The 15,614-nt window shown below is 40.8% G+C and overlaps 1 protein-coding gene across 1 annotated transcript; it reads left to right on the forward strand.

Moving 5' to 3' along the window:
• Positions 1 to 6,961: 6,961 nt before the first annotated feature.
• Positions 6,962 to 9,440, forward strand: LOC115025794 (SUN domain-containing protein 2-like). The gene is made up of 8 exons (XM_029458257.1): positions 6,962 to 7,218; positions 7,664 to 7,754; positions 7,867 to 8,039; positions 8,130 to 8,255; positions 8,348 to 8,469; positions 8,570 to 8,743; positions 8,853 to 8,942; positions 9,336 to 9,440. Exons 2-8 carry the CDS (start codon positions 7,666 to 7,668, stop codon positions 9,438 to 9,440), a joined length of 879 nt encoding a protein of 292 aa, XP_029314117.1. The 5' UTR covers positions 6,962 to 7,218; positions 7,664 to 7,665.
• Positions 9,441 to 15,614: the final 6,174 nt, after the last annotated feature.

The raw sequence follows: 15,614 nt of genomic DNA on the forward strand, positions 1-15,614 counted from the left end.
ATCCCATAGCCAGATTTGGAGACGGCCCCACATCCCCGTACAACACATCGTTTGACAATTATTTTTTCCGATCGATTGTTGTCCATTGTTTTCATAATACTTGACAGCAGTTTTTGCTGGACGCTTCAACGCAGACGGCGGCTGTAACGCAGACGAACACTGGCGGCGGCTGTGTTCTACTTGCGGCGGCTGTACTCTACTTGTGGCGTCATCGCCTGAACATTGCCGAAGTGGATGCTGTCGGCGCAGCGATCGATTGTTGTCAGCGGAAGTCATTTTTATACTGTTATGATCGTGATTTATTACGAATACATCAATATTAAAAAAAATATATATGGCACATTTCACAATAGATATGCAACCTCTATCATATACCAAGCCCAATAACACGGCCCTTTAAAGTGCTGGACAACTGGGACATTGGGTGGAAAATGAAGCATTCTAGCCGTCTCGTTTACGGGCAAGAGGGCAGATTTAGACCAATTAATAGCAAAGCCAGAGAGACAACCAAACTCCTCACAAATAGATAATAATTCAGGTATAGATTGAGTCGGACTTTCCATGAAAACCAGAATATCCGTGTATAGCGCCACCTGGTGGTGAGTGTCATGAACAAAGATCGGATGTACATTAGGAGATTGCCGTATCATTTGGGCTAGAGGTTCAAGGGAGAGTGCAAAAAGTGCTGGGCTCAGTAGACATCCCTGACGGGAAGATCTAGATACAGGGAATAGTGCGGAGGATAACTGCCCAGTGAGCAGCAGAGCTGAGGGATTAGAGTACAGCACCTTGACCATATGTATAAAGCCATTACCAAAACCCATTTTCTCCAGCACAGACCACAGAAAGGACCATTCTAGTCTGTCAAAGGCTTTCATTGCATCAAGAGACAGCACTGCTGTCGGGTCTTTTTTGTCTACTGAAGCGTCTATTATATGGAGAAGACGTCTAACATTATCAGCAGCTAGCCTTGACTTTATGAACCCTGTCTGATCACAGTTAATCAATGTTGGCATATAATCCTAAATGCGGCTGGCAAGCACCTTTGTAAAAATTTTAAGATCTGAATTGAATAAACTTAGAGGCCTATAACTAGCACAATCTGTCGGGTCCTTATCCTTCTTTAAGAGTAAGGAAATCAGGGCTATGTTCACATCCCTCGAAAAACTGCCCTTATCTATCAAATACATTATCATGTCCAAAAGTAGTGGACCCAGTTTATCCCAAAATGCCACATAAAACTCTGGAGGTATCCCATCTAAACCTGGTGATTTGTTTCATTGCATGTTGCATACTGCATCTTTTAATACCTCTAAGGAAATTGCATCATCAAGATGGGTAGAATCAGTGACTGTAAGCTGTGGTAAATCTAGCTGACCAAGAAAGGCATCACATCTATTCTTGTCCAACTGAACTTCTGACTTATATAAATTGGAATAAAATGTGCGAAAAGTCTCATTTATTTGCTTTGGCTCAGTTGTGACATTATCATTCAAAGATTTAATGGAGGGAGTATCTGCGAAGTGCTCACTAGACCTGATTTTTGAAGCCAAGAGGTGACTGGGCCTAGACCTGTGGAAGTAATAACGCTGCCTAACCCTATGCATTAGAAATTCTGATCTTTGCTTCAAAATATCATTTATTTCTTTTTTGACAAGTTCACGTTTAGATGCCGTTTGTTTAGAGCAGGGGTGCTCAATACGTCGATCGCGATCTACCAGTCGAGCTCAAAAGGTACTGTGGGTAGATCGCATGACATAAAAAAAATAGACAGTCTATCATCCATCCCGTCACTAGACTGATATACAGGGCAGCCAGTCAGATGACATCTGACTTTTTCTGACACTTAGGTCACTGCGCATGCGCAAACAACGGCGCTAAGTGCAGCAAAACTAACAAGCTAGCTAGCGAGTTACCTCCAAATTTTAGCCCTCGGTTTTTTCTCTTAAACTTAAGAAAGGTTATAAAAATGAGTGGGGAAGCTGGACCAAGTAAGAAGACAAAAACGTATCACTTTCATACGGAATGGGAAGACTTTTTTTCACAATGACATTTTCGAAGTGCGCTTGCCTCATCTGCCAGTCTACCATTGCAATACCAAAGAAGGGAAATGTGGGGCGACATTTTCGGACTGTTCATAGAAGATACGACACCGACATCCCGCCGAAAAGCGAGCTGAGAAAGAGAAAAGTGAAGGAACTTAAATGCCAGTTGTCCGGACAGCAGTCACTTTTCTCAAAACATACTTCAAAAAGCGAAAGCAGCCACCGAAACATCGTTCCGGGTGAGTCACCTCATCGTTAATAACAAGAAGTCCTTCCAAGACGGAGAGATGGTAAAAGAGGCGTTTGTTGAAGCAGCTGACTCATTGTTCGGAGACTTTAAAAACAAGGCAGAAATATTATCTTCGATCAAAGCTCTCCAGCTGTCAAGAAGTACAGTTACACGGCGCATGGCCGAGGATTTGACCCAGCAACTTCGGAAGGACATCGCAGATTGCGAGTGTTTCTCACTGTAGTTGGACGAATCTACGGATGCGAGTGACACAGCCCAGATGTGCATTTTCATTTGTATGGTGTTTACTGAAATCACTGCAAAAGAGGAGCTATTAACAAGACTGCACATGAAAGAACAGACGCGAGGAGAGGACATATTTCAGTCGTTCAAAAACTTTAGCGAGATCGCCTGTTCTATTCGTGCCAGATCTCTTCAAAGACAGCTATTCCGTGCACAGCTGGAGAAAGCTGACTGCGAACAAAGATGCAACATCTCTCCTCAAAGCTGCAGCACCATGATTTGGCAAACTTCCAGAACCTGGTGTCAGAGCTGGAGTTGCAAGGGAAGGCCTGTTGTGCAACTTAACATTGTACGCTACACAGAGCAGATCGACAATTGTCTGTCATAGTTTCACAAACGCGTTCAAGACTTTTCTTTGCTCGAGCCAGTCGCTACATTCATGTGCTATCCTTTTCGGGAAGATGCTGAGGTTGATTCACTCGCATCAAAAATTGTAACACTGTTTCACCTGAACTCTTCTGAAGTGGAAGATGAGATTTTGACACTGCAAGCCAACATTCAGCTGAAGTCCAGAGCTCATGGACAGTTCTGGAACTTACTCACAGAGGAAAAGTACCCCAACATGAGGAAATGTGCTACCTCCTTGACTGCATTATTCGGCTCCACTTATTTATGCGAGTCAGCCTTTTCACACATGAAGATCATTAAGTCAAAGTACCGTTCCACCATGACTGATGATCATTTGGAAGTGTGCTTGAGGCTGGCTGTCAGCAGCTACTGCCCGGACTATGCATCCCTGGCTGATTACATTCAGTAAAAGTCATCAAGAGTAAAGTCAAGTAATGACAAAAAATGTACATAGTTAATTGTGTTTTGCAATATGGGCTCATGCTGGTATGCAAGGTACATCAACATACATTGTAAAAAGAATTCTCAATATATTTATAAATAAATATATGATTTGCATTTTTGTAGTAGGTAGATCATTTTGACTTGGTCATTTTATAAGTAGCTCGCATGCTGAAAAAGTGTGAGCACCCCTGGTTTAGAGTAATTATTTTGCAAAATAGAGTCTAGATTAGCAAACTCTGCTTCCAGAGCCCGTAATCTGGCGGATCTATCCTTACATACATTTGAAGAGAACAATATTGTGTTGCTCCTTATAAAGCCTTTGACTGCATCCCATAGTATTCTAGGGTCCTCAACTGAACCTATATTTATGTCAAGAAATGCTTCCAATTGCATCAGGAATTGTTCTTTATATTTTCATGTCCTAGTAAAGTGGAGTTGAGGCGCCTTCTAGTGGCGCGCTTGGATAAATTTCCCAGAGTGGCACAGCAGAATACTCCTTTGTGGTCTGAGCGCGCAACTGGAAGCAACACTACACTATCAATTTTCTGGAAAAGTTGTGGCGAAGGTAAAAAGATAATCTATCCTAGAAAAAGATTTATGTCTGGCTGAATTTGTTTTATAATCTTTTACCCGTGGGTTAAAAGCTCGCCATATGTCCACTAGTCCCAAACTCCCAGCCCAAGATTGCAGCGTGGCAGTAGCAGACTCCTGATCTCTAGAGGCTGTTAGACTTGACCTTTCATTGGAACTCCATACTGCGTTCATGTCCGCTCCCACCATGATATAATACTTTAGCATGTTTTGTGTTAAGGTATCATAAACATCCGTATCAAACGTAGTTGGGGCATAAGCAGAGACAAGAGCCACCTTTCTCCCACACATTTCCACCCTGGCTATAGTTATCCTCCCTGCAGTGTCCCATATGTCCAGCACCTTAACGCTCAAATTACATCTAGATACAATGGCTCCTTTGGCTTTGGAGTTAGCTGAAGAGGATGCAATAGTGTGATAGAATTTATTGGCAATACGCCCGGAATCTTTACTCAGCAGGTGCGTCTCTTGTAGGAAAGCCAGATTAATTTTACGGCGATGTAACAGTCAAAACACTAGTTCGCTTGTGAGGCGCATTTAAGTCATCGCAGTTCCACACAACAACCCATCGGGCTGCACTGTTCTGGAAGCTGTCAACAATAAACTGAGTGGAATGTCAGATGGCAAACAACCATATTCACTGAACTTGTAAACGAGATCAAAATAAAATGAAGCCTCTCCCCAAATAAACAATCCGAGACCATGTGAGCGTTTCCCATAATGTGACAAAGACGAAAACACGACAATTCCCCGTGAATTCCCCCGGTAACAAAAACAAGATAAGGAAAAATAATTAATAAAAACGAAACTTAAAATAACTAAACAGTAAATTAAACGGATATTCGTATATTGATCCGTGACCTGTTTGGATATGGGGCTGCAAAAGGTTTGAATTTACACCTCAACCCAGTATTTAGAATTTACTAAAACAGTTGTTAACAGACTAAACGAGATTACCAAAGGCAAAAATAAACTTAAGCATTAGAAGAGAAACAAAAGCGTAGATAGGTTAACATTATAGCATACACTGTTTGGATAACCAATGCACATCTTACCGGCCATTGTCCATTCACATCCGACATGCACAGCGGATCCGCCGTGATATAGATCAAAAACAAATAGCAAACACACCGGCTGTGTTAGTTTAAAGTCCAAAGTATATTACGTGGTATGGGATCCACAAATCAGGCAGTAGACTCGCAAGTTAGTCTGACCAGCCAAACAATGATGAAGACAAATCCGTCTCCAGACGAGTCTAGCATCAGACAAAAATTAGCCTGCAGAAATAATCCAAAACTCAGAGCAGTGTGCATTTAGTCCAAAACAGTGAGGCCATGTAGTTTAACACGATCCAAAAGGTTCGCTATTCACCGTCAGAAGAGCGCACAACGTCTTCATTTGACCAGCGCCCTTGGCTTTCAGTGTCACGGGGTAAAGGAGGAAGAATTGCACACTTTTGGCCCGGGCTGCATCCATGGCTCGGGAGAAAGCCTGGCGACGCTTAACAGTGTAGCTGCTGTAGTCAGGGGAGAAGCGAATCCTCCGTCCATCAATCGTGAGCGGAGCTTTCTTCGCCGCACGGAGGATGTCTTTGGCGGGAGGTGTAACGGAGAACGCTGAAAATCAAAGTGCGGGTGGGGCCCTCCTGCTTCTTCCTGTTGTCGCTGTAGATACGATGAGCTCGCATTAACTCGCCCTGTAGATTACATAAGGAGGGGAACCACTTCGGAACAGAGTGTGTCAGAAATTGGATGGCGTTAGACCCTTCCAGACCTTCTGCCAGTCCAGTTATCAGAAAGTTGCAACTTCTGCTCCGGTCCTATCATGTCCGCTAGCTTAAGTTGCACCAAGTTCAGCGCAGCCTCGTGGGTGGCTAGCATCTCCGAATTGTTCCCCACATCACCCCGTATCTTGCACATCTCCGACTTTACGGTGCCGATGCTTTCAGTTAGTGCCACCAAGTCTGTTTGGATAGCAGCTCGTTTTCCCTCCGTTTCCTTCCCCATTTGTTGAAGTTGGTCGAAGCGCGAGTCCAAGTAGCTTCGTTGCTTCTCCAGCACCGCGTTGGCGAACGCCTCCACGTCAGACTGTTCCCTTGTTTCGTATACTTCATACTCGCATTGGCTAAACTATTTAAAAACAAGTTGTCTTAACGGTATAAACTAACAGAATTAGCAACACTGGGTTAAATCGGTTCAATCTATGCTGCCATCTTGTCCAGCTGATCACGTGACTTCTCACCAGTTTACTGTTGAAGGTTATAATGTATTGATCTTCTGTATATTGTGATTTACTGTTTATGCACCCGAAAGAACGAGATCACGGGTACAAGCGGCCGAAATGGGTTTTCTCAGACGTAGCTGGCGTCTCCCTTAGAGATAGGGTGAGAAGCTCAGCCATCCGTGAGAGACTCGGAGTAGAGCCGCTGCTCCTTCAAATTGAAAGGAGCCAGTTGAGGTGGTTCGGGCATCTGGGCGCCTCCCTAATTAACTTACTGTGTGTGTAATGATGAAATGTGGAAGAGTTTGAAATATTTACTGCATAAAAACTGTGTTAGATGCAAAGAAGAAAAATGATGCATTGTTCAAATATACACTTTATTGCAGTGTAAAGATAGACTACATTACATCTATACTTAATTCTGTGTAAAATACACATTTGCAATGTTGGAAAGCAAAACTCTTTATTTTACAGTCTGTGATTTCCGCACTTTGAGATTTGGTACAAATTATAAGAGCAATAAAGACACAATCCTTAACATTTTCTTTCAGGTTTGTTTATTTCTTCTAAAATAACTGGTGATTATAAACCCAAAGAAATATTTCTTCTTTATTTACAGTTTTACTGAAAATCTTTAGTCTCCATATTTATTGAACTGTATGCTTTCCTTTAACATAAATAAATCTTACAAATTAGTTTATTTCTAGGAAATGACTTGGAACTATGGGGCAAGTAATTAAAACTTTATTGATAATGTGTCAAAAATCAATCAATACACAAATCATGAGTTCATTCATAAAAGTTGGGAGAATTCTGTTTCCTGTTCTTATGACCTCACTGACATAAAGAATGCTGGAATGCTCCTTCTAGAATCTTTCCTTTAGGTGAAACCAGCAGAACTCAGTCATTATTATCAGAACCTCAATCTGTTCACATCGTTCGTGATATGATTGTTATCTCTGATTAAGGAAAACACTATCGAAGCATTTCAACTCGCCTCTTGAGAGATTTCGATAAATTAATATCTTTCTCTGAAAGGTAAGTTACCAAACTCTTTTAACATTTTAACTTGTTGTAAACTTAATGTCTGAAGTAAGATTTGTTTTAAAACTTGAGACAACTGCTGAAAGCCTTGATTTGTCTCTCTCTCCTTCACTCTGTGCATTATTAATGTCTACTCATGCCTATTTATTGTAGTATTATATAGTGTAAAGTACCTTCGAGCTGTGTATTGTCTTGGTGTTGTATTTTAGATTTGTTTCAGTATACATTTAAATGAAGGCTTATTTATGAAAGAAGGTAAATGTGGATGTAAAGTGCATTTACTAGCTGACATTTATTCAAATGATATGTTTATAGTCACTCGAGTCACTAATTGAACGCCTCGTGACTCCACAGTGACACTATACAGCTGAAGTATTAAGCAGGAGTGTGTGTCTGTGTCAATGTGTGTCAATGATGATTTCTTTCTACCATTTTCCAGTCATGTTGAGAAGAAGTCTACGCCTGCAGGAAGCAGGTTATTACACAGAGCAGGGAACTCCTACCGTTTGCTACAAGGAGGTCATCTGCAGGTGAGTTGCTGTAATGTTTGTGTGCACATGTTGTGTCCTGTATGCTGTGGAGTTAGCACCGTATACATCTGCACACAGATCAGTCTTTACTTACTTCTCTTGCGTCTTTTAGGGTTTTTCAGAGAAGGAAAGGTTGTGTGGACTCAATAGATCACCACGAGTCTATCGACAACCCACAACACACAAGTAACTTTCAGAAATGGACTACTAGATATAGTAGATATAGTGCTACTAGACCAATAAAGTTCATCAAATGGTTATTCCCCCTGCTCTGGTCGGCTTATCGTGAGTGACTTCTCGTACAAGTGAACGTTTTCGTAAGATTCCTTGTCAATAAAAATCATATGACTAAACGTTCTGCTTTGTGTCCCTCAGAATTGATACACTTCGCAATGCTGTGTATGCAACTAAATGAAGTCCAGCAGGAGTTGCAGATATACAAACAGCAGATGATCATATTTGCTCCAGACACAATACCCAACTTTGCCTCAGAGTCTCAAGGTGAGCCATCTTCATCATCTGCTCTTTTGTGTAACTTACATAGAAGTTGATTTATAACTTTGCATTTGTGTCCTTGATTTGTGTGCATGCAGGAGCCAGGGTTTTACATCATTTATCGTCAGACACATATTGGCCACAAAAGGACATTGGCATAGTTTGGGATAAAATATTCTACTGGTGGTATTCACCCAAAGCACAGAGAAGAGTGATCCAGGTAGGAATCTGTAACTTCTGGTATTTAATATCAAATCAAATGGAGAAGAGTTGTAGTTTATGAACTGTGGAGATTCAAATATTGACCTTCCTCCCCTCAGGAACATTCACCATTGCAGCCAGGAAACTGCTGGACCTTTTCAGGAGAACAAGGACATTTATTCATCTCCCTTTCCCACCCCGTCTCCATCACTAAAGTTACACTGGGCCACATAGCAAAGAGCCAGTCCATCCACGGACACATCGCCAGTGCACCGAGGGAGTTTTCAGTCTACGTAAGTTACACATTTTCCGTTATTACCGTGGATATTTCCTGCACACTTTTTGTTCTTCACACAGTGCACGACAAAAGCTTCAACTCACCTGTCTGTCTTTCTTCTGCAGGGACTCAGGACAGAAGACGAGGAGGGAACCTTTTTAGGAAAGCTAGTTTACGATCAAGACGGAGCAGCATTTCAGACTTTCGACCTGCCTGTGAGTACGATATGAGTGAGACTGTGTAGCTTTCATCAACATGCATTTTATTAATCGGTCAAATTAAAAAGGATTGTGAGGTTTACCAGATCACTGCACAACATATGGCTTTGTATAGGACAATAAGTAGAGATTAGTTTCAACTCTTCTCCTGAGAATAAAACCTCTTCCTGCCATATTGATGGCTGCAAACTGCAGGAGTTAAACTGTATTATAGATAGAGGTGGATCTGCTATTAAAACCAAATGTTAAACATGCAAACACCACGTAATCAACACAGATGCAAGGTGCATGAACATGTCTTCTCTTTCTCTAACACCGTATTCTTTCTCTGTTGTCTCTGTTACAATGCCTGACTCTCTTTATTCATGTCTCTCTCGTGTCTCTTACCAGAATCCAGAGCAAGGAGCCTTCAGACATGTGATGCTACGGATCAACAACAACTGGGGAAACGTGGACTACACCTGCATCTACAGCTTCAGGGTTCACGGTAATTAGTTGGTAAATCAATCTCAAAACATCTGAAGTAGGCTCAATGTGTTCTTGTGTATTATAAAATAGTAGCATGCATATATGAATGATATTTGTAAAAATAGGAAGTTAACATAATTAATTTGTAATCAAGAGTTGTTTAATAATAATAATAATAATACATTGAATTTATATAGCGCTTTTCAAGACCTCAAAGCCGCTTTACAATAGTAGGGGAAGTGCGGGAAGGGGTTAGGACGAGGGAAGAAAGGGAAGAAAGGGAAGAAAAAGATAAAGTTTACGTCAGGATCATGAATCGTGACAGCGCCTGCTGACCTGGTCCTGCTGGACACCGGGAAGCCTTATTGACATTTTCCTGGATTCATCCATACTTTCTATTTCTTTTTTTTCCAACACAACATAATTTATGTCAAATGTTGTATTTGTACTATGTTGTTTATCCTGTACACACGACATATATTGCACGTCTGTCCGTCCTGGGAGAGGGATCCCTCCTCAGTTGCTCTCCCTGAGGTTTCTTCCATTTTTTCCCCTTTAATTTTGGGGTTTCTTTTAGGAAGTTTTTCCTTGTGCGATGCGAGGGTCTAAGGACAGAGGGTGTCGTAACCTGTACAGTCTGTAAAGCACACTGAGACAAATGTATAATTTGTGATATTGAGCTATACAAATAAATTTGATTTGATTTGATTTGAAAGAGAAAAGGAAAAAAGGAAATAATAATACGGTTAACAGGGGGGGGCTAGCAAATGATAGTTGAGAGTAGGTGCGTCTTGAGGCGGGACTGAAATATGGAGAGGGACGGTATCAGCAGAGGTGAGGAAGTCGTTGATGAGCTGATCAGTTGGAGGAGCTCAGGAGGGGTAACCAGGTTGAACTAGGAGAGGCGGCAGTGGGGAGGGGGATTAGGAGGTCCATGTGGATGTGGTGGCAGGCTGGAGAGGTCTGATGTCTAGATTAGATGTTGTTGGTGTGAGACGGCGGAGAGAGGAAAAGTCCGTTCCAGGTTTTCTTAGCTGCCGGGAGTTTAGCAGTCGAGTGGTGTTCCCAGTATATGTTGTGACGGAGAAGCGGCGAACAAACAACGCCAGCGTCCTCTCCTCTCTGATGAGCGATGTCTAACGTAACAACTACACGTATGAATGTTATTTGTAAAAACAGGAAGTTAACATAATTGCTTTGTAATCAAGAGTTGTTTAGAATGTTTAGTATATTTTAGCTATATGTTGGTAGTTACAAATGTATTTGACATAATCCCAGATGTTTTGAGGTTGATTTATCATAGTGCAGTCTGAGGGTTCTAGGAGTTAACACTTCTGTTCTCACCATGGCTGTTTGGGTTTCCTCCGGGTGCTCCGGTTTCTCCCAATCAGTACATATTTGTACGCAGTATTTTTTAAAATAATAAATATAATTCGAACTATTTTTGTTCTGTGTGTGGTATTCAATAGTAAATGCACTCATCATTCATCCATCTTGCAAACACTTCTTGGGTTCAGAACACAATGTTTATTTCAAAAGATAAAAATGTGTCTTCAATTGTTGCAGAATTTATCTGTTATCTTCAAACTGCACCTCATTTATTATATATTAAATATCAACAACATTACATTATATATTGTCTTCTTTTCCTATAACCTTAATTAAGTTTAAGATTTTTTCATTAACTGTGTTAATCTGCAATGCCAACGAACATTTAAGGTCTTCACATCTTTCTAATGAAACATCCATCCTGGTGCTTCACATGAACAAATAGGATCATGACACATTCCTAAATCACCTTTTTTAAATGAGAAGAAATTCTCTGGATTCAAGGTGTGAATCAAGCAAAAATGGTACAAATAAAGTCTGTTTTCTGTCGACACTTCTTGGGCCCTGTCAGGTAAATTAATCCACATTGGAAAGACTATCATATGTATTTGTTTACCTCAATCAATATATATATATATATATATATATATCTACACTACGAAAATGTTTCTCTGCAATTATGTATTTTCTGCACTGAGAGTATTACAAACATAATAGGGACACTTCCCCTTTAAGAGAACAGGTCAACAAACCATTACTTCCTGACTGCTGACGGAGGAGCGTGTAGGCGCCAAACTGGGACCAATGAGGAGAAGGTCAACGCCTACTCCTTCTATGTAGCCGCATGTTTTACGACTCTCGGGACACACCTGGAGCGGAGCCGTGAGACCGCAACGATGGGGCTTTTTGAGCCATGCGGTCTATGGAAACGGCGACGCGAAATGTGTCCTCAGCTGAGAATATTTTCTATGTTTGACTTATTGCGTTAAATAAATATATCGATTACACCTAGAGGATTGCTGTTTTGATTCGACATTTAAGCTCCGAGTTCTTCAGCTTTTTCCTACCCTTTAATTGGCGTCCCTGGGTGGGCATCCCGAAAGGAGAAGTGAAGAACGATCGCCGAGTATCGTTGACTGGTATTCATTGCACGTGCAAAAGATCAGGTGAGAGTGAACACCGGTTAAAACAAATATTCACTGCAGGTAGACTAGGAAAACTTATTAATGAATGCCAGCAACAATGTTCGACGGTCATAGCTAATACAACTGCTGTTAAACGATAAAAAGCAATCCTGAATGTTGAAATACAAGTGATAAGAGCAAGCATCGAAAATATTAATTGTGTTAACGATATTTATTAAAAGCTTTTGGAGAGCTCCAGCATAGTCTGGTTAGAGTTCTAGGAGTGTGTGTGTGCCATGTTTGGATCATCAATTATATCAAATAATACTGTTTCAAAGAGATCAGTTACCAGAGCCTTACAAAGATTGACAACATTATATAAAGAATTAGCAGAGAATTCAGGGGTAGAGAATTAGTCTGGTGATGCTATGGAAAGACGGTCCGGGAGATGGAGAGTTCTCATGTCACTGGTATCTTCAGTATTAGAAAGATTATTCTGATTTTGAATACTTACTGTATGTGGATGTTGTTATATACCATAAATTAGAAGCCGCATGACGAGATTGATTGATTCCACAATCACAAAACAAATGTACACGAGTATCAGCCCCTCTCCATAGATTTATGCAATTTGATAGAACTAGCCTGATTACAGAACGGAATTGCATTAGACATGTTGCTAGCTGAAAAAGGGGGTGTCTGCAAATTGTTTGGCTCCGTGTTGTACTTTCATCCCAAATAACACAGCCCCTGATGGATCCTTTACCAGAGCTTTGAAAGGACTTGACAGACTCAGCAAAGAGCTAGCATCAAACAGTGGGGTACTCATAGACTATGATATAGAGCAGGAACACGACAACCAGGAGGAAGATGATTTCGTGTGAATAACTCTACAAAGTGTTCTTTGCTGCCATACCGAAGCCACTGACTTTATTGTAGTTACAGTCTCTCAGTCGTATACAGATATTACAATCTTATACAGACATTAAAAGTTTACTAATATTTACTGTCTTTTACTGGAAGTGTTTTTTATTATACTGAAGCTAATTGTCTTTATGCTGGAATAACAAATGAAGTTCTTTGGTTTTATACAGAAGGTATTTTTATGACTGGAATAAAAACAAGTGCACTATGAATGTATTCTTGTATACCATATGATGAATTTGTACACCACTCGGTGCCTTATATTTACTGGAGATTATACACACCATAAATGGTGTGTAAAGGGGGAATTGTCAGGTAAATTAATCCACATTGGAAAGACTATCATATGTATTTGTTTACCTCAATATATAAATATAAATATATATATATATATATATATATATATATATATATATATATATATATATATATATATATATATATATATATATACACTACGAAAATGTTTCTCTGCAATTATGTATTTTCTGCACTGAGAGTATTACAAACATAATAGGGGCACTTCCCCTTTAAGAGAACAGGTCAACAAACCATTACTTCCTGACTGCTGACGGAGGAGCGTGTAGGCGCCAAACTGGGACCAATGAGGAGAAGGTCAACGCCTACTCCTTCTATGTAGCCGCATGTTTTGCGACTCTCGGGACACACCTGGAGCGGAGCCGTGAGACCGCAACGATGGGGCTTTTGAGCCATGCGGTCTATGGAAACGGCGACGCGAAATGTGTCCTCAGCTGAGAATATTTTCTATGTTTGACTTATTGCGTTAAATAAATATATCGATTGCTGTTTTGATTCGACATTTAAGCTCCGAGTTCTTCAGCTTTTTCCTACCCTTTAGCCCTCACCCAAAACAAAGTGAACGCTTATGCGCACGGACACACACAACCACTCCAGACAATTGCAAAGCAGACGATGGCTCACCATGCAACTCCCATCCTGCAAACCGGCCGGAGCGCCCATTTCTCAATGCTAACAGCCTTCCCTTGAATCAGCGGCCCAATGTTATCACAGATACAGATTACAGCAGGTGAGCATTTTCCAACATATAAGAGGTAACAATTACATTGTTATAAATTTAAATCCCTGATCTTGCTCCATAATAAGAAAGACAAAGCTGTACATTAGAAGTGCATCCTACGGGTCTTGTGATCAGCAAAAGCATTAAGCACATATAACTACACACATCCTCCAGCAGAGTCTCTGGCTCCATCTAGTGTCAGACTACATGTACTTCATGAGGAGACAAGAGCTACAGCTTTGTAAATCACTGGGTGCAACCAACTGTGTCTGCTCTTAATACTGGTCGGACAGTGGCGGTTCTACACCAATATCACTAGGGGGGTTCTGGCTGGGGAGACGAAGTAGTGTTCAAGCCTTCAATATTTTTAGTTAAGTATAAATAATAGCGCACAACAAAAACAATACCATGATTGGTATGTTACTGACTAATTACAGCATCTCTCCAGTGATCATTCATGTTATTAGCGTTGTCATTTTCTCTCCACGGCCTGGCCCTTTTCACACTGGACACGTTGTGTGAGCGTGGCATGCATGTTTTTATTTATGTTCCCCCTGGTAACGAGTCAGATCGTTCATTCTAGTGATAGGAGGTCTGGCTCTTTTCAAAGATTCTGCTCTTATGGCTCGGCTCCCTTAGAAGAGCCGGCTCTTAGCTCTGGGGCCTGCATACATAGATATTAAAGGGTAGGAAAAAGCTGAAGAACTCGGAGCTTAAATGTCGAATCAAAACAGCAATCCTCTAGTTCAATCGATATATTTATTTAACGTGATAAGTCAAACATAGAAAATATTCTCAGCTGAGGACACATTTCGCATCGCCGTTTCCATAGACCGCATGGCTCCAAGAGCCCCATCGTTGCGGTCTCACGGCTCCGCTCCAGGTGTGTCCCGAGAGTCGTAAAACATGCGGCTACATAGAAGGAGTAGGCGTTGACCTTCTCCTCATTGGTCCCAGTTTGGCGCCTACACGCTCCTCCGTCAGCAGTCAGGAAGTAATGGTTTGTTGACCTGTTCTCTTAAAGGGGAAGTGCCCCTATTATGTTTGTAATACACTCAGTGCAGAAAATACATAATTGCAGAGAAACATGTTCGTAGTGTAGATATATATATATTGATTGAGGTAAACAAATACATACGATAGTCTTTCCAATATGGATTAATTTACCTGACAATTCCCCCTTTACACACCATTTATGGTGTGTATAATCTCCAGTAAATATAAGGCACCGAGTGGTGTACAAATTCATCATATGGTATACAAGAATACATTCATAGTGCACTTGTTTTTATTCCAGTCATAAAAAATACCTTCTGTATAAAACCAAAGAACTTCATTTGTTATTCCAGCATAAAGACAATTAGCTTCAGTATAATAAAAAACACTTCCAGTAAAAGACAGTAAATATTAGTAAACTTTTAATGTCTGTATAAGATTGTAATATCTGTATACGACTGAGAGACTGTAACTACAATAAAGTCAGTGGCTTCGGTATGGCAGCAAAGAACACTTTGTAGAGTTATTCACACGAAATCATCTTCCTGGCTGTCGTGTTCCTGCTCTATATCATAGTCTATGAGTACCCCACTGTTTGATGCTAGCTCTTTGCTGAGTCTGTCAAGTCCTTTCAAAGCTCTGGTAAAGGATCCATCAGGGGCTGTGTTATTTGGGATGAAAGTACAACACGGAGCCAAACAATTTGCAGAATCAATCAATCTCGTCATGCGGCTTCTAATTTATGGTATAGAACAACATCCACATACAGTAAGTATTTAGAATCAGAAT

This window comes from Cottoperca gobio, chromosome 20, assembly GCF_900634415.1.
Source record: "Cottoperca gobio chromosome 20, fCotGob3.1, whole genome shotgun sequence".
NCBI classification, from domain to species: domain Eukaryota; kingdom Metazoa; phylum Chordata; class Actinopteri; order Perciformes; family Bovichtidae; genus Cottoperca; species Cottoperca gobio.